Here is a 22,599-nt window from a genome sequence, read left to right on the forward strand (position 1 = left end):
TATCTGGTCCTAGACTGTTTTTGGTTGGTAGGCTATTAATTATTGCCTCAATTTCAGAGCCTGTTATTGGTCTATTCAGGGATTCAACTTCTTCCTGGTTTAGTCTTGGGAGGGTGTATGTCTCCAGGAATTTATCCATTTCTTCTAGATTTTCTAGTTTATTTGCATAGAGGTGTTTATTCTCTGATGGTAGTTTGTATTTCTGTGGGATCGGTGGTGATATCCCCTTTATCATTTTTTATTGCGTCTATTTGATTCTTCTTTCCTTTTTTGTCTTGCTAGTGGTCTATCAATTTTGTTGATCTTTTCAAAAAACCAGCTCCTGGATTCATTGATTTTTTGAAGGGTTTTTTGTGTCTCTATCTCCTTCAGTTCTGCTCTGATTTTAGTTATTTCTTGCCTTCTGCTAGCTTTTGAATGTGTTTGTACTTCCTTCTCTAGTTCTTTTAATTGTGATGTTAGGTTGTCAATTTTAGATCTTTCCTGCTTTCTCTTATGGGCATTTAGTGCTATAAATTTCCCTCTACACACTGCTTTGAATGTGTCCCAGACATTCTGGTATGTTGTGTTTTTGTTCTCATTGGTTTCAAAGAACATCTTTATTTCTGCCTTCATTTCGTTATGTACCCAGTAGTCATTCAGGAGCAGGTTGTTCAGTTTCCATGTAGTTGAGTGGTTTTGAGTGAGTTTGTTAATCCTGAGTTCTAGTTTGATTGCACTGTGGTCTGAGAGACAGTTTGTTATAATTTCTGTTCTTTTTCATTTGCTGAGGAGGGCTTTACTTCCAACTATGTGGTCAAATTTTGGAATAAGTGTGATGCAGTGCTGAGAAGAATGCATATTCTGTTGCTTTGGGGTGGAGAGTTCTGTAGATGTCTATTAGATCTGCTTGGTGCAGAGCTGATTTCAATTCCTGGATATCCTTGTTAACTTTCTGTCTCGTTGATCTGTCTAATATTGACAGTAGGGTGTTAAAGTCTCCCATTATCATTGTGTGGGAGTCTAAGTCTCTTTGTGGGTCTCTAAGGACTTGCTTTAGGAATCTGGGTGCTCCTGTATTGGGTGCATATATATTTAGGATAGTTAGCTCTTCTTGTTGCACTGATCCCTTTACCATTACGTAATGGCCTTGTTTTGTTTTCCATTTGCTTGGTAGATCTTCCTCCATCCCTTTATTTTGAGCCTATGTGTGTCTCTGCATGTGAGATGGGTCTCCTGAATAAAGCACACTGGTGGATCTTGACTCTTTATCCAATTTGCCAGTCTGTGTCTTTTAACTGGAGCATTTAGCCCATTTACATTTAAGGTTAATACTGTTATGTGTGAATTTGATCCTGTCATTATGATGTTAGCTGATTATTTTGCTCGTTAGTTGATGCAGTTTCTTCCTGGCATCGACGGTCTTTACAGTTTGGCATGTTTTTGCAGTGGCTGGTACCGGTTGTTCCTTTACATGTTTAGTGCTTCCTTCAGGAGCTCTTGTAGGGCAGGCCTGGTGGTGACAAAATCTCTCAGCATTTGCTTGTCTGTAAAGGATTATATTTCTCCTTCATTTATGAAGCTTAGTTTCGCTAGATATGAAATTATGGGTTGAAAATTCTTTTTTTTTAAGAATGTTGAATATTGGCCCCCACTCTCTTCTGGCTTGCAGAGTTTCTGCCAAGAGATCCGCTGTTAGTCTGATGGGCTTCCCTTTGTGGGTAACCCGACCTTTCTCTCTGACTGCCCTTAACATTTTTTCCTTCATTTCAACTTTGGTGAATCTGACAATTATGTGTCTTGGAGTTGCTCTTCTCCAGGAGTATCTTTGTGGCGTTCTCTGTATTTCCTGAATTTGAATGTCAGCCTGCCTTGCTAGGTTGGGGAAGTTCTCCTGGATAATATCCTGCAGAGTGTTTTCCAGCTTGGTTCCATTCTCCCTATCACTTTCAGGTACACCAATCAGACATAGACTTGGTCTTTTCACATAGTCCCACATTTCTTGGAGGCTTTGTTTCTTTTTCCTCTTTTTTCTCTAAAGTTCTCTTCTCACTTTATTTCATTAATTTGATCTTCAATCACTGATACCCTTTCTTCCAAATGATCAAATTGGCTACTGAAGCTTGTGCATTCGTCACGTAGTTGTTCTCGTGCCATGGTTTTCAGCTCCATCAGGTCATTTAAAGACTTCTCTACACTGGTTATTCTATTTAGCCATTTGTCTAATCTTTTTACAAGGTTTTTAGCTTCTTTGCGATGGGTTCGAACTTCCTCCTTTAGCTCGGAGAAGTCTGATCGTCTGAAGCCTTCTTCTCTCAACTCATCAACGTCATTCTCTGTCCAGCTTTGTTCCGTTGCTGGCGAGAAGCTGTGTTCCTTTGGAGGGGGAGAGGTGCTCTGCTCTGATTTTTCTAATTTTCAGTTTTTCTGCTCTGTTTTTTCCCCATCTTTGTGGTTTTATCTATCTTTGGTCTTTGATGATGGTGATGTACAAATGGGATTTTGGTGTGGATGTCCTTTCTGTTTGTTAGTTTTCCTTCTAACAGTCAGGACCCTCAGCTGCACGTCTGTTGGAGTTTGCTGGAGGTCCACTCCAGACCCTGTTTGCCTGGGTATCAGCAGTGGAGGCTGTAGAACAGCGAATGTTGCTGAACAGCAAATATTGCTGCCTGATCGTTCCTCTGGAAGCTTTGTCTCAGAGGTACCCGGCCATGTGGGTGTCAAGGCTGCCCCTACGAGGCGGTGCCTCCCAGTTAGGCTACTTGGGGGTCAGGGACCCACATAAGGAGGCAGTCTGCCCGTTCTCAGATCTCAAACTCCATGCTGGGAGAATCACTACTCTCTTCAAGGCTGTCAGACAGGGACATTTAAGTCTGCAGAGGTTTCTACTACCTTTTGTTTGGCCATGCCCTGCCCCCAGAGGTGGAGTCTACAGAGGAAGGCAGGCCTCCTTGAGCTGCGGTGGGCTCCACCCAGTTCGAGCTTCTGGGCCGCTTTGTTTACCTACTCAAGCCTCAGCAATTGTGGGCACCCATCCCCCAGGCTCGCTGCCACCTTGCAGTTCGATCTCAGACTGCTGTGCTAGCAATGAGCGAGGCTCCGTGGGCGTGGGACCCTCCAAGCCAGGTGCAGGATATAATCTCCTGGTGTGCCGTTTGCTAAGACCATTGGAAAAGCACAGTGTTAGGGTGGGAGTGACACAATTTTCCAGGTGCCATCTGTCACAGCTTCCCTTGGCTAGGAACGGGAATTCCCTGACCCCTTGCACTTCCCAGGTGAGGCAATGCCTCGCCCTGCTTCGGCACACGCTCGGTGAGCTGCAGCCACTGTCCTGCACCCACTGTCCAACAAGCCCCAGTGAGATGAACCCGGTACCTCAGTTGGAAATGCAGAAATCACCCGTCTTCTGCGTCGCTCACGCTGGGAGCTGTAGACCGGAGCTGTTCCTATTCGGCCATCTTGGGAACATCTAGAGACAGTTTTAACATACCTAAAGAACAGTCTTCTACTTAAAAGCTCCCTCTAAAAAAAATCCACTAAAAAGACAGGAAAGAAACAAAAAGGCATCTTCTCAAGAGGTCAAATAGACCAAGAAAGGAACCAAATACAAATGTAAACAATATTTTGAAGATAGTGATAAGCCAAAACAATAACAAAAACAGACAAACAAAAATTACAAGTTTAAGTGCCTTACAACAGAGGAAAGCCAGAGAAGCTTTCGCAACATAGAACCTGGAAAGGCTTCAGAGGAGCCCCCCTCCTCCCTTTTCTAAAACAAGGAAGAAAAAAAAAAAAGTCTTAAGAAGTAGAAGCAGCAGTACCTCTAAAATTAGGGGTGGCAATGCAGCAGAGAACAGGATTGTGAAAACCTGTATAAAAGCATTTAGACCTCTTCCAGGCAACTATCCCTCTCCAACCCCAGCAGAAAACTGGAGATTTACTCTCAGCAGAGTTTGAAGAGAAGGGATGTTGAACTAAAAAAGCTATAGGTAAGTAAACTAAAGGACCAGCCTAACATGTCTAACATCTAACTAATAAAGAGTCAAAAAGAAGAGAAAAAAAAAGTACACAAAATTATCAAAGAATACAGGAAAAATTAGAAGAACTGAAAGAAATGAGTTATCAGATTAGAAAGGTTATTGAGAGCCATAAAAACAGTGAATGAAAATAAACACATACCAATGCATATCACCGTGAAATTTCAAAGCCCTGGGAATAAAGATAAGATCCTAAATCTTCAAGAAAAAAAAAGTCACAAAAAAACAAGAATTAATATAGCATCGTTCTTCTCACCAACAAGACAATGGAGTAAAGCTTTCAAAATACTGAAGTAAAATGATTTACAATCTAGACTTTTAAACCCTACCAAACTACTAATAAAGTTTAAGAGCAGAACATTTGTACACAAGCAAAAGGTCCTAAAAAATGTATATCCCATTAACCATCTTTCTCATGAAATTAGCAGAAGAAATGTTTCACCAAAATGAGAGTAAACCAAGTAAAAGGAAGACTTACAACAAGGAAAAGAGGCCAAGGAATTCCCAGAATGATGGCAGTAAAAGGAATTTCCAGACTGACAGCTGACCTTAAAAAAACACCCAGTCAAGATTTGAGAGTAAAAAAGAATCCAGGAAGAATGGCTCCAAGAAAATAAAGCTGATAGATTATTTGATGGGTAGAAGCATACTGAGAGATGTATACTTCTACTGGAAAGTTTGAAAATATATTTTTCACAGTAATAATTTTAGATTAATAAAAATTAATGTAACTACACTAGAAGGGGATGACGGACATAAAGTATGGGAGGATTTACACCCATTCTCTTACACCCATTCTCCATCTTTAACAGTAGGAAATCAGTATATGATATTTAAAACTGAGAAATGAAGAAACAGCAATATGAGCATATTACTTGGAAATATGAAGATCAAAATCAGAAACAGCTAAAAGAACTGAAAGTGATTAGTTCTGAGGAGTAGGAATGGGGGTGGAGATGAAGGGAGATGCTGATTTTCATTTTAAGCCCCCTTTCTTTTTAAAGACAGGGTCTTACTCTGTTGCCCAGGTGGTGTAATCAGAGGTCACCGTAGCCCCAAACACCTGGACTCAAATGATCCTCCAGCTTCAGCTTCTCAAGTGGCTGTGACTACAGGCGCATGCCACCACACCTAGCTCATCTTTTTAAATTTTTTGTAGAGACGGGGTCTCCCTATGTCTAGACCAGGAAGTTTATCTAGAACTCCTGGGCTCAAATGATCCTCCTGCCTCGGCCTCCCAAACTGCTGGGATTACAAGTATGAGCCCACTATACCCAGCCAAAGCCTTGTGTTTTAAAAGTGTACTACTTTAATAAAAATAAAAATGTTTTAACAAGGGCTAGACTGACTGCTTCTTGCTGAAGTGGTTATAAAAACTGTAATTATTCAGCCAGGCACGGTGGCTCACGCCTGTAATCCCAGCACTTTGGGAGGCCAAGGCGGGCGGATCACGAGGTCAGGAGATTGAGACCATCCTGGCTAACAGGGTGAAACCCCGTCTCTACTAAAAAATACAAAAAATTAACCGGGCGTGGTGGTGGGCGCCTGTAGTCCCAGCTACGCGGGAGGCTGAGGCGGGAGAATGTCATGAACCCAGGAGGCGGAGCTTAGAGTGAGCCAAAATCGTGCTGCTGCACTCCAGCCTGGGCGCCAGAGCGAGACTCCATCTCAAAAAAAAAAAAAAAAAAAAAAAACTAATTATTCATATAGAAGTCTATTAAATTACAGGCATTCCAAGTAATACTTTTTATTATCAAAAATAATAGGAAGAAAGATGAAATGATTTAATCAAAACAGGAAACCATCACGCTGATGACTTAATGACTCAGAAGACTGAAAATTTGCTTCCCATCAAAAAGCAATGGGAATCATAGTATTTTCAAATCATATATAAAAAAAAAACTTAATAGATGCCAACAAACTGTCAGCCAAAAAGAATCTTTTTTTTAAAAAAGGGCACACCTAACCTTAAAACATCTCAACTCTCAGTATTTTCTGCAGTTTTCAGCCCAAGCCTCTTGCTAGAATAAAATGTCATGTTAATGAAATAAATAGTCACCCAACGATAAAGGTCAGAATAAATTACCTTTGTGAAGAAGTATTGACTGGAAAGGAGATGAAACGACCCACTAGAGTGCTATAAAAATGTTATATATCTTGATCTGCGTGATGGCTACAAAACAGGTGTACACATATATGAAAATTTATTGAACTGTACGCTTGAAATTTGTGCATTACACTGTAAGTTACACCTCAATGTAAAAGAAAAAAGTTAACGTGAGAAGCAGCAATCTCACAATGACATTTAGGGAACAAAGTATTATAAACTAAAATAACTACAAATCAAAGTTTGTCTGCCTTTTAGCTTTAAATCTCAGTTTTGCAAACATTCTCACAGGCTGGGGAAAGAGATGTCCATGAGGACTTAAAAAAACCCACAAAAGACAAGATTCCAATAAACCCTCAGATAAGCACACTTAACCTTTAATCATAACATATTTTCAATAAGTTTTCTGAATATTTAAACAAAGTGTACTTTATTAGTAGTATGAACCTTAAAAGGAAATCAGCTTCTCAAGATGGAGTTAAACACTCTGGATGACTGTTATAAGGAGAACTGTGAACAACTAAGTATTCAGACTAGGTTACCTCTAAAAGCCCCTTCCCTATTTTGAAATCCTATGACTTTAGAAAACCAGAAAAGTGCAGCCGGGCGCGGTGGCTTGCACCTGTAATCCCAGCATTTTGGGAGGCCAAGACGGGAGATCACTTGAGATCAGGAGTTCGTGACTAGCTTGGCCAACATGATGAAACCCCGTCTCTACTAAAAATACAAACATTAGCCAGGCGTGGTGGTGTGCGCCTGTAGTCCCAGCTGCTTCTGAGGCTGAGTGAGGAGAATCGCTTGAACCCAGGAGGTGGGAGGTTGCAGTGAGCCGAGATCACGCCTCTAGCCTGGGTGATGGGGGAGACTCCGTCTCCAAAAAAAAAAAAAAAAATGCAATTTAACTTACCATCAGATTAAACCTAAGGTTTACCTTTTAAATGGAAAATCACTGACAGAGAAAGTTTCAATAGATTACTACTCATACTATTAATACTTACTCTAGCAAATTCCTTAGGGTATTTATGAAAATAAAATAGAGATAAAGATTGGCCGGGTACAGTGGCTCACACCTGTAATCCCTACACTTTGGGAGGCCAAGGTGGGCAGATCATTTCAGGTCAGGAGTTCAAGACCAGCCTGGCCAACATGGTAAAAACCCCATCTTTACTAAAAATATAAAAATTAGCCGGGTGTGGTGGCACACACCTTTAATCCCAGTCCCAGCTACTCAGGAGGCTGAGGCATGAGAATCGCTTGAACCTGGGAGGTGGAGGTAGCAGTGAGCCAAGATTGTGCCACTGCACTCCAGTCTGGGCAAAAGAGTGAGACTCTGTCTAAAAAAAAAGTAGAAAGAGCTTCATTAAAGAGTACTACAACATATTGCTATTAATGATAAAATAATTTTTGAAAAAAAAATTTTTTTTGAGACACAGTTTCACTCTTGTTGCCCAGGCTGGAGTGCAGTGGTACTATCTCAACTCACTGCGACCTCTGCCTCCCGGTTTCAAGTGATTTCCTACCTCAGCCTCCTGAGCAGATGGAATTACAGGTGCCCACCACCACACCTGGCTAATTTTTTGCATAATTAGTAGAGATAGGTTTTATTTTATTTTTTTTTTAGACGGAGTTGTGCCGCTCTTATTGCCCAGGCTGAAGTGCAATGGCGTGATCTCAGCTCACCACAACCTCCACCTCCCGGGTTCAAGCAATTCTCCTGCCTCGGCCTCCCAAGTAGCTGAGATTACAGGCATGTGCCACCACGTCCGGCTAATTTTGTATTTTTAGTAGAGACGAGGTTTCTCCATGTTGGTTGGGTTGGTCTCGAACTCCCGACCTCAAGTGATCCTCCTGCCTCAGCCTCCCAAAGTGCTGGGATTACAGGCATGAGCCACCGTGCCCGGCTGAGACAGGTTTTCATCATGTTGGCCAGGCTGGTCTCAAAAACTCCTGACCTCAGGTGATCCATCCGCCTCAGCCTTCCAAAGTGCTGGGATTACAGGCATGAGCCACAGTGCCGAGCCAATTTTTGAAATTTTTTTGTATTTTATTCATGCTACAGTCAAACACATTCAGAATCTTAAACAGCATCATACAGCAAAACTTAGTAGGTAAGTTTTGATTGAATAAAAATTTCAAAAAAGCATTCTTAAAATGAATTTTTATCCTAATAGTTCCCTATAAGAAGAAACCCACCACTCAAATTTAGCATAATTTGTTCTTTAGTACCATAGGTTTTCATATAACTATACTAGACAATTCTTGGCACAGTGCTTACTTACTAACATCATTACCTGACTGATTAAAAAAAGTCTCAAGCTGTATTTTAGTGTAAGACCGTACTTCCCAAATTTTTTAGTAAGAGAATTTTGACCTGACACTAATTTTAAAATGTATCATAAAAGATAATTTAAATATGGTTACTCTGTTTTTTTGGAAACAGGGTCTTGCTCTGTCACTCAGGCTGGAATGCAGTGGTGTGATGACAGCTCACCGCAGTCTTGACCTCCTGGGCTCAAGCAATCCTCCTGCCTCAGCCTCCTGATTAGCTGGGACTCCAGGAGTCCACCACCATGGCAGGATTATTTATTTTTTAATTTTTTGTAGAGATGGACTCTCACTATGTTGCCTAGGCTGGTCTCGAACTCCTAGGTTCAAGCAATCCTTCCACCTCAGCCTCCCAAAGTGCTGGGATTATAGGTATGAGCCACCACATGCCACGAATTATTCTCATGTTTTTCCTTAAAAGTGAAATCTTCCTGGCCACGCATGGTGGCTCACGCCTGTAATCCCAACACTCTGGGAGGCTGAGGCGGGTGGATCACCTGAGGTCAGGAGTTCGAGTCCAGCCTAACCAACATGGAGAAACCCTGTCTCTACTAACAATACAAAATTAGCCGGGTGTGGTGGCAGGCACCTGTAATCCCAGGTATTCGGGAGGCCAAGGCAGGACAATCACTTGAACCCGGGAGGCTGAGGCAGAAGAATCACTTGAACCCGGGAGGTGGAGGCTGCAGTGAGCCAAGATGGCACCACTGCACTCCAGCCTGGGCAACAAGGGCGTGACTCCATTTCAAAAAAAAAAAAAAGTGAAATCTTCTAAAAGTAACTGCAATTTAAATAAGAATAAATTTTTATTTCAAAATAGTATATAAATTATAAGATATGAAAGGCCACAAGAAGAAGTTGTTTTACAAAATTCCCAGATAATTAAGCAATAATAAATTTGTATTATTGTAGTAACAAAACATATTTTAGCCGGGCACGGTGGCTCACGCCTGTAATCTATAATCCCAGCACTTTGGGAGATCGAGGTGGGCGGATCACGAGGTCAGAAGTTCAAGACCAGCCTGACTAACATAGTGAAACCCCATCTCTACTAAAAAATACAAAATTAGCCTGGCATGTTGGCACATGCCTGTAATCCCAGCTACTCGGGAAGCTGAGGAAGGAGAATTGCTTGACCCTGGGAGGCGGAGGTTGCAGTGAGCCAAGATCAGGCCATTGCACTCCAGCCTGGACACAAGAGCAAAACTCCATCTCAAAAAAAAGAGAAAAAAACATATCTCAAGGTTATTATAATCTCAGCTTGCAGGTCAGTTAAGTTTTTTTTTTCACATTAGGGAATATAATGTTAAAAAATTAACACAATTTCGGCAAAAACTTGTCTAAACTCTTCACCCTTAAGTTTCTGAGCTGTTTGGTCATCCTACTGAATAATGATGGCCTCAGTCAGCCATTAACACTACATACACGTATTAACAAAACTAATATATACCACACATAAGAATGCTGAGAAACATGAGTCCCTTTAATATGCCAAATTTTCTCTTTTTTTTTTTGAGACAGGGTCTAACTCCTGTGGCCAAGGCTGAGGTGCAGTGGCGCAATCACAGCTCACTGCAGCCTTGACTTTCCGGACTCATGTGATCCTCCCACCTTAGCCTCCTGAGTGGTTGAGACTACAGGTGTGCACCACCATGCCCAGTTAGCTTTTATGTATTTTTAGTAGACATAGGGTTTCACCATGTTGCCTGGGCTAGTCTCTAACTCCTAGGCTCAAGTAGTCCTCCCACCTCAACCTCCTAAAGTGCTGGGATTACAGGCATGAGCCACCGTGCCTGGCCCAAATTTTCAATTAAGTAACAAAAAAAAAGATGACAAGCTCAACACAGAACATTGTACACTCAGCACAAGATAACATTAGCAGGCTAGAGTAATTTATTTTGCATATTGTATATCACAGAGCCTGATAAATATTAATATTTAGTAATTAAATATTGATCTCAACAAATATAAAATTTTAAAGATAACTTTGAAAACAGTCATTTCCATTTATTCAAATGTGCATTTCATTGTCCTTTTTTTTTTTTTTTTTGAGACCGAGTTTTGCTCTTGTTGCCCAGGCTGTAGTGCAATGGCGCGATCTCAGCTCACCACAACCTCCGCCTCCTGGGTTCAAGCAATTCTCCTGCCTCAACCTCCCGAGTAGCTGGGATTACAGGCATGCGCCACCATACCCAGCTAGTGCATTTCATTGTCAAACAAATCCTCTATTGGAAGCAATGTTTCCTACCAAATCTATTTGATATTCCTAAATTCACAAGCCTGTGCTCTAATTTCTAAACCAGTATGAGCCTCACCTTGCTCAAAGCATACAGATCCAGGATTTTTCTCTCTACCACAGGGATCTTCAGAGTAGATCCTTGAAGTTCCCAAAATTTTGCTAGTTGATCCAAGAAATCCAATCTCACTCTGGTCATTGCCTAAGATTATTAAAATACAGAAGTAAGAACTAAGTTATGATTGAAATGAATGAGAATAACAGAGCAGGGGTCCCCAAACCCCAGGCTGTGGACCAGTACCCATCAGCGGCCTGTTAGGAACCCAGCCGCACAGCAGGAGGTGAGCAGCGGCAGTGGGCAACCAACCGGGCAAGCATTACCACAAACCCTATTGTGAACTGCGTGTGAGGGATTTAGGTTGTGAGCACCTTTTGAGAATCTAAGTAATGCTTGATGATCTGAGGTGGAACAGTTTCATCCCAAAACCATCCTCCATACCCCCATCCATCCATGGATAAACTGTCTTCCATGAAACCAGTCCTTGGTGCCAAAAAGGTCTGGGACAGCTGTAATAGAGGTACTCATTTCTCTAAAGAAATTCAAAGACTTTTTTTCATTATTGCTTATTTCAACCCTGTAAAACTAGCCAATAGTAAAACTAGCCAATAGTAAAGAGGCAAAAGACTTCTAATAAACTATATTTTTTCAGGCAAAAAAGTTACTCTGATTTATGTAAAAAGTTGTCATATTAGCAACCAAAACAATTTTTGTAAGTTGGTTTAACTTTATGCTGATCAGAAAATTCAGTAGATCGGATTCTCTTCAGTCTCCAACGTTCTGTCATTTCATCCATAGGTAACATGCACACTTTAGGTGCATCAACTCTATACCTCACTGATACTAATATGCTTTGTCAAGTATCTAATTACAAGAGACTAAAAAGAAAAAATATGCATTGCGGCCAGGCGCGGTAGCTCACGCCTGTAATCCCAGCACTTTGGGAGGCCAAGGCGGGCAGATCACCTGAGGTCAGGAGTTCCAGACCAGCCTGGCCAACACGGCAAAACTCCGTCTCTACTAAAAATACAAAAATTAGCTGGGCATGGTCGCTGTAATCCCAGCCACTAGGGAGGCTAAGGCAGGAGAATCGCTTGAACCCGGGAGGTAGAGGTTGCAGTGAGCCGAGATCGCACCACTGCACTCCAGCCTGGGTGACAGAGCGAGACTCTCTGGAAAAAAAAAAAAAAAAAAGTATGTATTAAACTCTCAGAAATGTTTTGGGGAGAAAAGAAAAAAAACTTCAGAATGACATAATAAACCTTTGCTATCAATAATTTTCCTTCTGTACTCTAAAAGTTTTCATATCACAATGAAGAACCTTCTGAAAACCCATAAACAGAAAAAACAGCAAAACGTAGACTTCCATTTAGAAAATTTAAGATAAATTAGTAATACTTAAAGTAATTAAAAAATAATACTTAAAGTAATTAAAAAGTAATACTTAAAATCTTAATAAATCAGATTAACACTCCTGGCAAAGTTCCATTAAAACCAAAACCAAAACCAAACCAAAACAAAACAAACTCTGAAAACTAGGGTTTTAAAATAGGATTTAAAAATCCATTTTCCAAGAACCGAGGGAGAAAGAAATCTTCCAAGATTAACAAAAATTTTAGTAGAGTAAGAAACACTAGAGAAAGTAGAATTTAAGAATTCTAAGTCTCTGAAGCTAAGCATTGAACATTTCTCAGTTAAATGGAAAAACCATAACAACTTTGCACAATTTCTTAAAAATCATACTCTTCCTCCAAACATCAAGTAACTATTCCATTCAATACCAATTAACACAAACTCTAGGCTGTGGTACATGAGCTTCTCAAAGTTCTCTACCTACAGCCCTAATATAAAGAATGAATTGGGAAGCAGAAATGGTGACAAAACACTTACCTCAAGTTCATTCAGGCGCTGGACTCTTGGAGTGAAACGAAAGCTTTTTACTTCACAGGCAAATGGAGGCTGCCAGTCCTAAATAGAAAGATTTTTTTAAAAAAACACAGTGGTATGTAAACAAGGAATGCATTAATTATTCCCTTAAAGGGGGGTTTTGCCACAAATCATGGTGCTAATAGACTAACTTACAAGTCTTCTTTATTATAGAGACAGAATGAGCAATTATTTTCGATAAAATAATTTTAATACAGGTTGAGTATCCCTCATCTGAAATGCTTGGAACCAGAAGTGTTTTGGATTTCAGATTTTTCCATATTTTGGAATATCTGCATATACATAATAAGATATCTTGGAGAAAGAACCAAGCCTAAATACAAAATTCTTTTGTTTCATATAAAGTTATACATAGGCTAAGGTAATTTTATGCAATATTTTTAATAATCTGGTGCATAACGCTTGTGTATACTGGACCGTCAGAAAAGAAAGGTGTCACTAGCTCAGCCACCAGTGTGGACAATTTGTGGTTGTCTGGCATCACCATCATTCCTGACTGTGAATTTACATGCTACCAATAAACAATCATTTCCTTACACTTATTTCCACTTAAGTAGTTAACAGAAAAAATATATCATACCATTAATACAATGAAAAAAATAATAGGTTCAAGCTGGGTGCAGTAGCTCATACCTGTAATCCCAGCACATTGGGAGACTGAGGCAGGAGGATCGCTTGAGCCCAGGAGCTTAAGACCAGCCCAGGCAACAGAGCGAGACCCTGTCTCTATAAAAGAAAAAGAAAAAGAGTCCCCTCTCCCCTCTCCCCTCTTTCCACGGTCTCCCTCTGATGCCGAGCCGAAGCTGGACGGTACTGCTGCCATCTCAGCTCACTGCAACCTCCCTGCCCGATTCTCCTGCCTCAGCCTGCCGAGTGCCTGCGATTGCAGGCGCGCGCCGCCACGCCTGACTGGTTTTCGTATTTTTTTTTGGTGGAGACGGGGTTTCGATGTGTCTGCTGGGCTGGTCTCCAGCTCCTAACCGCGAGTGATCCGCCAGCCTCGGCCTCCCGAGGTGCCGGGATTGCAGACGGAGTCTCGTTAACTCAGTGCTCAATGGCGCCCAGGCTGGAGTGCAGTGGCGTGATCTCGGCTCGCTACAACCACCTCCCAGCCGCCTGCCTTGGCCTCCCTAAGTGCCGAGATTGCAGCCTCTGCCTGGCAGCCACCCCGTCTGGGAAGTGAGGAGCGTCTCCGCCTGACCGCCCATCGTCTGGGATGTGAGGAGCCCCTCTGCCTGGCTGCCCAGTCTGGAAAGTGAGGAGCGTCTCTGCCCGGCCGCCATCCCATCTAGGAAGTGAGGAGCGCCTCTTCCCGGCCGCCATCACATCTGGGAAGTGAGGAGGGTCTCTGCCCGGCCGCCCATCGTCTGAGATGTGGGGAGCACCTCTGCCCTGCCGCCCCGTCCGGGATGTGAGGAGTGTCTCTGCCCGGCCGCCCTGTCTGAGAAGTGAGGAGACCCTCTGCCTGGCAACCACCCCGTCTGAGAAGTGAGGAGCCCCTCCGCCCGGCAGCCACCCCGTCTGAGAAGTGAGGAGCGTCCTCCCTCCTCGTCCGGGAGGGAGGTGGGGGGGTCAGCCCCCTGCCCGGCCAGCCGCCCTGTCCAGGAGGTGGGGGGGCGCCTCTGCCCGGCCGCCCCTACTGGGAAGTGAGGAGCCCCTCTGCCCGGCCAGCCGCTCTGTCTGGGAGGGAGGTGGGGGGGTCAGCCCCCCGCCCGGCCAGCCGCCCCATCCGGGAGGGAGGTGGGGGGGGTCAGCCCCCCCGCCTGGCCAGCCGCCCCGTCCGGGAGGGAGGTGGGGGGGTCAGCCCCCCGCCCGGCCAGCCGCCCTGTCCAGGAGGTGGGGGGGCGCCTCTGCCCGGCCGCCCCTACTGGGAAGTGAGGAGCCCCTCTGCCCGCCCAGCCGCCCTGTCCGGGAGGGAGGTGGGGGGTCAGCCCCCCGCCCGGCCAGCCGCCCCGTCCGGGAGGGAGGTGGGGGGGGGTCAGCCCCCCGCCCGGCCAGCCGCCCCGCCCGGGAGGTGAGGGGGCGCTTCTGCCCGGCCGCCCCTACTGGGAAGTGAGGAGCTCCTCTGCCCGGCCACCACCCCATCTGGGAGGTGTACTCAACAGCTCATTGAGAAGAGGCCATGAAGACAATGGCAGTTTTGTGGAATAGAAAGGGGGGAAAGGTGGGGAAAAGATTGAGAAATCGGATGGTTGCCGTGTCTGTGTAGAAAGAGGTAGACATGGGAGACTTTTCATTTTGTTCTGTACTAAGAAAAATTCTTCTGCCTTGGGATCCTGTTGATCTGTGACCTTACCCCCAACCCTGTGCTCTCTGAAACATGTGCTGTATCCACTCAGGGTTGAATGGATTAAGGGCAGTACAAGATGTGCTTTGTTAAACAGATGCTTGAAGGCAGCATGTTCGTTAAGAGTCATCACCACTCCCTAATCTCAAGTACCCAGGGACACAAACACTGCGGAAGGCCACAGGGTCCTCTGCCTAGGAAAACCAGAGAACTTTGTTCACTTGTTTATCTGCTGACCTTCCCTCCACTATTGTCCTGTGACCCTGCCAAATCCCCCTCTGCGAGAAACACCCAAGAATGATCAATAAAAAAGAAAAAAAAAAAAAAAGAAAAAGAATAATTCAGATTTTGGATGATTTCGGATTTGGAATTTTTAAAGTAGGGATGGATGCTCAACCTGTATTGCTCAGAGAAGCAATCCTCTTCAAACCAGTCCCACCGTTTACCTCCCACAATTATGCTTTCCCAAGTTACTCAAGTGGAATTCAATGAGGTCATGTACCACAAAACAGTATCTAGTAAACATTCAGGTTTACCAAGATAAAAAAAAAAAAAAAACTTTTGTTGAAACTAAAAAGGGTAAAATTTAAGATTAAAAAGAAACTTTTAAGAAGAACTTATTTATTTAAACAATTTTTTTTATGTTATGTGTAATGTGACAGAGCACTTTATGTTACACAAATGTTTTGTTCAAAGCCCAGCTTCTGGGAACCCAAATATTCAAAAAACACGCAGAACAAGGACAATTTCCAGACGGTGATATAACTAAAATTAGATAGCATATTTCAAGTGGGGTCTAAATAACATAGTTTGATTTGGCCTAAATAACAGAATAACAGTAAACCTATTTTAAAACGTGAGTAGTCAAAGAAAAAAAAAAAAAAGTCTTACCTTGGAAACTGAAGAAATCTGCCAATACTAAAATTAAATTCTGATTGCAAACAAGATTTATTTTCAATAATGTGACATAAAGAGAAAGCATTATTTCAGCATTTTTTTAAGTAAAAAAACTTTTTTTAATCGAAGTAACCATGAATAGAATTTCTAATTAATAAATTCAAGAGTAGATAAAAATATGACTTAGGAAAACCTTCAATGCTTAAGATTTGTTAATATTAGGTAATTATGATAGAAAAAAGGGTTAAATGGAAGTTTTTGGAGGATGGCAATGCATATCATCATAGCAATTATTTGTTAATCCTCTACTTGAAATGAGTAGTCTATAACCTTAAACAAAGTCATTCAACATAGTGAGAGCATTATGTCTGTTTCAGAATCAGAAAAACTGATCTAGGTTCAAAATACACTTTGCCACTTGCCCAAGATCACACATTTGGTGTTTTAACTTATCCAGATTAGCCTCATCTGTAAAAGGCGGACTTTATTTACCTGTCAGGGCTTCAAAGATTAAAGCAAACAATCTATAGGTGTTAAATTAGCTCCTCCTCGCTGTCATTTAAGTTTTTAATACGCTGCGGTGCCTATCTCTGTGGTAGTCAGTGGTGACGGCAGATGCTTTTTAAAAAGCAACACTGGTAACAGTGCTTAATATTTTATCATTACTAATACTAGACAAAACATAAAGCAAAATGCCTTTAACAAGCAACGACTAAAGCAATGGTTCGAAAACCTCAACTTACATGAAGAATCATCTGAGACTAGTTGCTAGAAAAGCAGATTCCAGAACTTCCACAACAAGACTAGAGATCTGCATTTAAACAAGCATCCAGGTGACCCTGGTGCAAGTGGTCCAGCAACATCATTTAAAAAGCACTGGTCTAATGAGTAAAGAAAAACACCTTTGACCTTGAGTAATCACTCAACCTCTTGGGGCATTAATCCCCTCCACACAAGGGATAGTATCTGTTTTCCTTACCTCAAAGGTGAGATTATAATTAACCTTATAGGCAAACCTAGTTATCTGTAATAACTGTGATTCTAAAATCGTTGATCTTGAGTTCCCTATGTCAAGAGATTTCAACATTTCCTTCCACCTCCACTATAAACCAATTTTTCCTAAACCTCTAAATTTTAGAATTATTGCTGCTCCTTCTCTTTCCCCGCTAAGACTTTTTCACTGCGGCAATAATTAGTCTGGAGTTCTTGTCTAGTAATACCATCCGGTGAGACTAGAGCTCAGATAACCTTTTCAGAAACCCTAGCCCTGAGATGAGGCCTGCAAATATTTGATCCAACCAGGTCTTGAATAAAGAGATAGCCGACTATCAAACCATAATGAGGACACGTGAGGGAAGAATACGTCACGTCATAATACTGTACTTTAAACACCATATCGGCTAACGAAAGGCTTTAGGCCCACGGCTGAGAGAAAAGTATCAGTTCCCAAGTTCTAGGCGGAAGAGGCCCCAAAGACACCACTTTCTCGCGTTCAGACGTGTCTACATAAGACCACAAAAGAAACCGAGGCAAAAACATCCAGAAACAGGCTCCAGTTGTCTCAAAAGAGAATACATATGAAACGAGACAATCAGAAAAGTAAAGCTAAACCCAGTGTACGGACTCCCCCATTCTTCCTTCTCCCCCTCTCTCTTCACAGACTGAGGTACCTTGGGCGGCCGAATTTTGCAGATGCCGGTTTTCTCCGCCAAAGGCCGGATGCGGCCGATAAAGCTGAGCGGATCTGTGAACTCCTCCCAGCTCGGCTCAAAGACGGGGCACTCTGGAGGTGGCACGAACTCCGCCGCGTAGCCCCCCGGCCCCACGCCCGCCATTGCAACGGCCGCGGGGGGGGGGTCCCCGTGGGGAACCGGTGGAGAAAAGCTGGCTGAAGCCCACTAAGCCCGTTCAAGTCCCCTGACAGAGGCCGAAGCGCATCTTCGCGGACAAGAACCGTTCAACACAGAAACCCCAGAATCGCTTCCTCCTCCCGTTTGTTATTGTTTCTTGCAAGGCTTTTCCTCTGAGGTTCAGGACTTTTCCGGAAGTTACCGTGCTGTCAAATCCCTCCGCCCCCTGCAGGAAACGGAATCCTTCCGCAGCTGCACGACGCCTGTGTGTCTGGCCTTTCCTTCTTCTTCTCTTCCCCGGCAGCACAGTGTGGCTGTTTGTCTCCTTGCCCGCCAAAGTTCTGCCCAGTCCAACAACTCCACGCAGCTCGCCCTTGGTAAGGGGTCGGGGAGGGGCACAAGCTCTCCTTTACTAGAGGTACGGATTGAGGGAAGCCGACGGGGCGAGGCGGGGAGAGGCGAGGCGAGGCGAGGCGCGACGCGACGTGACGCTTTCTTCCGGCGCGGAGGAATGTGTAATGCTCCAGAGGGCAGAGGTTGTGCTTCCGGTGAGGAGGGTCCCTTTCCCTTTTGTGTATCAGTGCACTCGAAAACACGCCGGCCTTAATCTTAAGCACCGCGCCTCACTGCCCGTGCTTCGTAATTTGTTTTAACCTACCCTGCTGCGTTTATAGCAAGTAGCCTTTCCAGCATTTCTCTTTTTTTAGCCCTTTGAATGCAGATATTTTACAGTAATCTCACTCTGCCACTTTATACCCGGCTCTTCTCCATAAAAACAAGTGCAGGTCTAACCCATCCCCTAAATCCTGCCAGCTGGCTTTAGCCACCATCCATGAATTGCTTTTCCTTTTACACAGGACGCAGCAGCTCTCCTGAATTACCAGCCAGTATCGTCTAGCTACCTGCAGGACATCTCACTTTGATAACTCAAAGTACTTTAATTGTTCACTGTTTCTTCAGTGTTCCTGGTTTCCATTAATGACTTCATCTATTCAGTTGCCTGAGCAAAAAAAAAAAAAAATCAAGAAATAATCCTAATTCTTTCTGCTCTCACTTCCCATGTATAATCGTGTGTCTCTCCATCCCCGTTACCAGTATTCTAATTTAAATACTCTTACTGACAACAGCTGATTTCTCCTCTCAAATCCCTCTCCATCCACAAGTTGGATTGCTTTGTCTAAAATCCAGAATTCATCTTGTCACTTTTTATCTCCAAACTCAACAACTCCAAACATCTTTTTTAATTGCTGATTTGCTGCTTTGCTCTCCAGCTTCATCTCTCCTGCTTCTCCATATGATCTACAGAAGTTTTTGTGGTGACTTTAGTACAGCATGATTTTTCTCACCTCTGAGTAACAAATCAGGGGACTTTGAATAACACAGATTGCCCTCCATAATGTGAGTAGGCCTTATCCAATCAACTGAAGGCCTGAATAGAACAAAAGACTGACCTTCCATGAGCAAGAAGGAATTTTGCCAGTAGATGGCTCTCAGACTTGAACTGTAGCATCACCTTTTCCCTGGCCTCCAGCCTGCCAACCCACCCTGCAGATTTTGGACTTGGAAGCTCTATAATCAAGTGAGTCAAGTCCTTAAAATAAATATCTTTATAAACACACACACACATCTTATTGGTTCTGTTTCTCTGGAGAACCCTGAATACATCTAGGGTTGGAGGGTTCAAGATGGCCTCACTTACGTGTCTGGCAGTTGGTGCTGGCTATTGGCTGGGAAGTCTTAGTTCTCCACATGGCTTCTCATCTTCTGGTAGATGGAGCTTTTCCACTGCATGGTGGTCTTAGCATTCTAAGAAGATGAGAGTGGAAGCAAAGACCTAAAGCCTAGACTCCATACAATCATACAATTATTATAATGATTTATGTCCAGGTGCAGTGGCTCACGCCTGTAATCCCAGCACTTTTTGAGGCCAAGGCGGGCAGATCACCTGAGGTCAGGAGTTTGAGACCAGCCTGGCCAACATGGTGAAATCCTGTCTCTATTAAAAATGTACAACAATTAGCCCAGGCGTGGTGGCAGGTGCCTGTAATCCCAGCTATCCAGGAGGCTGAGGCAGGAGAATTGCTTGAACCCAGGAGGTGGAAGTTGTAGTAAGCCGAGATCGTGCCACTGTACTCCAGCCTAGGCAAGAAGAGTGAGACTCTGTCTCCAAAAAAAAAAAATATTTACAACAAAGTCTTTGATTTTTACCACTTAAATCTGGAAAACTATATTATTCAGAAAAAGAAATAATGGAATTCCGAATAAAACAAGCCACTGATAATTCATTTTATTAAACATTCAATTAAATGTAATGGTTTTGCTTTCAAATTAACAGAGCGTGAGAACCTGATAGAACCTCAGTATAAGCACAAATCCTTAAAAGCTTTGATTGGTCCTATTTATTTCCTGTTATTTTCTTCAGATTATACTTACCTATTTTATTTTAAACTGTCTCTCTAGTAGAATAGAAAATGTATAATGATTCTCAATCATTTTTATTTGCCACAGTACTTCTGAGAAATCTGTAGTGGTTGCTTACAACAGCAGGAAGTCTGTAAGAGAAGTCTGTAAGAGAAGACAGTGAATAGAAGGGCAGCAAATATTAACATCTCTGGTGCGAACAGAAGAAACTTCTCTAGTTACAACCACCTCACATTCTGATGCTTCCCTCAGGGTGGGCACATGAACCCCACTCCCACCTCTCATGCTTACCCCTTTGAAAATCACTGTTGTAAAAATCCAAATTGTGTTTTATCAGCTTCTATGAGGGCATTCTGCACACACAATGTTAAACTGAGTCAATAGTATTTGGGTTTCTGGTCAGAACAGTGGAGTATAACTGTAGTTTAAAAGGATCATTTGCATTACTTAAACAATCCTTGACAGTAACTTTTCAGAAAAAAAAAATTAGAGTATTATTTATCCGAAATTTATTATCCTGAGTGTTAAAATAGACTAAAATGAATACTTAGATCTGATAATCATTTGGCTAGACCGTGGTCCCTGGATTTTTAAAAAATGCAATAAAACCTCACAAAATCAGATTAATTAGGGTTAGTTTCAGAGAGGGAAAAGTCAAAATTACTGAATTCTTAAACAAATGTCATTTTAATTCAAGAATAATTTCCACCAGTGATTCTCAAACTGTTTTGGTGTCAGGACGCCTTTACTCTTAAAAATTATTGAGGCCAGGCACGGTGGCTCATACCTGTAATCCCAGCACTTTGGGAGGCCAAGGCGGGCAGATCACTTGAGGTTAGGAGTTCGAGACCAGCCTGGCCAACATGGAGAAACCGCATCTCTACTAAAAAATGCAAAACTTAGCCGGGCGTAGTGGTGGGCACCTGTAATCCCAGCTACTTAGGAGGCTGAGGCAGGAGAATCACTTGAACCTGGGTGGCGGAGGTTGCAGTGAGCCAAGATGGTGCCACTGTACTCCAGCCTGGGCAACAGAGTAAGACTCTGTCTCACAAAAAAAAAATTATTGAGAACCCCCAAAGTTCTTGTTTATATGCATAATACATATTGATGTTTACTATATTAGAAATTAAACCTAAGATGTTTAAAATATTTTATTCATTTAAATATAAAACTTTTATATTTAAATACATTTTAAAAATAATAACTATATTTTCCAAAACAAAAAAATCTGGTGAGAAGAGTGGCATTGGTTTACATTTTTTGTACTTTTTTTTTTAACATTTGGCTTAGCAGGATCGATCTGGATTATCATATCTGTTTCTCCATTCAACCCGTTACAGTATGTTCTTTTGGTTGGAATATATGAAGAAAAACCAGCACCACACAAATATGTAGTTGGGAAAGGAAGAGCATTTTATTTTTTTTTTAATTTTTATTTTCTTAGACACAGGGTGTCACTCCGTTGCCCAGTTGGAGTGCAGTGGCACAACCCTAGCTTACTCCAACTCTTGGGCTCAGGCAGTCCTCCTGCCTCAGCCTCCCAAGTAGCTAGGACCACAGGTGTGCATCGTTATGCCCAGCTAATTAAAAAAAAATTTTTTTGTAGACATGGGGTCTTGCTATGTTGCCCAGACTGATCTCAAACTCCTGGGCTCAGGGATCTTCCCACCTCGGCCTCCCAAAGTGCTGCGATTACAGGCATGAGCCACCATACGTAGTGTAGAGAAGCATTTTAATAACCTTCTCAGATAACTGTAATTTCTTAAAGGCTAACAATTTGGAATCTAAAACTTTATCAGTTAACTTTTTTACTCTGTTACATTAAAATGGTAGTCAATCTTGTCCTTTTTTTTTTTTTGAGACAGAGTCTCACCCTTCCCCCAGGCTGGAGTGCAGTGGTGCGATCTCAGCTCATTGCAACCTCTGCCTCCTGGGTTCAAGCAATTCTCCTGCCTCAGCCTCCTGAGTAGCTGCGATTACAGGCGCCCACCACCACACTCAGCTAATTTTTGTATTTTTAGTAGAGACGGAGTTTTGCCATTTTGGCCAGGCTGGTCTCAAATTCCTGGCCTCAGGTGATCCACCTGCCTCGGCCTCCCAATGTGCTAGGATTACAGGCGTGAGCCACTGCGTCCAGCCAATCTTGTCCTTGAATGGACTTTTTTACCCAGTCATGCTTTTGTAACATCATGCATTGGTCATTTAGAAAATGCTGGTTCACTGAGTTATATGGCTTTTCCTAATGTTGACATGTATTATTATATAATATCAAAAAAATTTACAAAAATATCACCATCAATTTATCAGGCAGTTGGGAAGTTGTCAAACTCATGATGACAGAAACAAGTTTTCCAAAATTATAATTTTCACTTGAAAGCTCAAATTTTATTATTGCCAACAAATACCATTAGTTGTTTTCATTGAAGAGATTGACTCACTTTGTTCATTTTCAAGA

General features: G+C 42.6%; 2 protein-coding genes across 13 annotated transcripts in view; one reads left to right on the forward strand and one right to left on the reverse strand.

The window, feature by feature from the left end:
* The window catches only part of KDM5A (lysine demethylase 5A), a 118,047-nt gene extending 99,827 nt beyond the window's left edge, over window positions 1–18,220 (reverse strand). For all 3 annotated transcript variants that reach the window (XM_008973823.6, XM_055095209.2, XM_063593252.1), the window contains exons 1-3: window positions 17,544–18,220; window positions 12,633–12,710; window positions 10,764–10,886 (exon numbers count right to left, since the gene is read on the reverse strand). In XM_008973823.6, coding sequence (XP_008972071.2) covers window positions 10,764–10,886; window positions 12,633–12,710; window positions 17,544–17,708 — 366 coding nt within the window. In that variant the 5' untranslated portion in view covers window positions 17,709–18,220. The remainder of the gene's footprint in view (window positions 1–10,763; window positions 10,887–12,632; window positions 12,711–17,543) is intronic.
* The window catches only part of CCDC77 (coiled-coil domain containing 77), a 52,711-nt gene continuing 48,065 nt past the window's right edge, over window positions 17,954–22,599 (forward strand). For 3 of the 10 annotated variants that reach the window (XM_034935096.3, XM_034935100.3, XM_063593260.1), the window contains exon 1: window positions 17,968–18,100. The gene's annotated coding sequence lies outside the window, so the exon portion shown is untranslated. Of the gene's footprint in view, window positions 18,101–22,599 lie in introns of all 10 variants that reach the window. The other 7 variants (XM_063593254.1, XM_034935086.3, XM_034935089.3 and 4 more) reach the window with 5 other exon arrangements.

This window comes from Pan paniscus, chromosome 10, assembly GCF_029289425.2.
Source record: "Pan paniscus chromosome 10, NHGRI_mPanPan1-v2.0_pri, whole genome shotgun sequence".
NCBI classification, from domain to species: domain Eukaryota; kingdom Metazoa; phylum Chordata; class Mammalia; order Primates; family Hominidae; genus Pan; species Pan paniscus.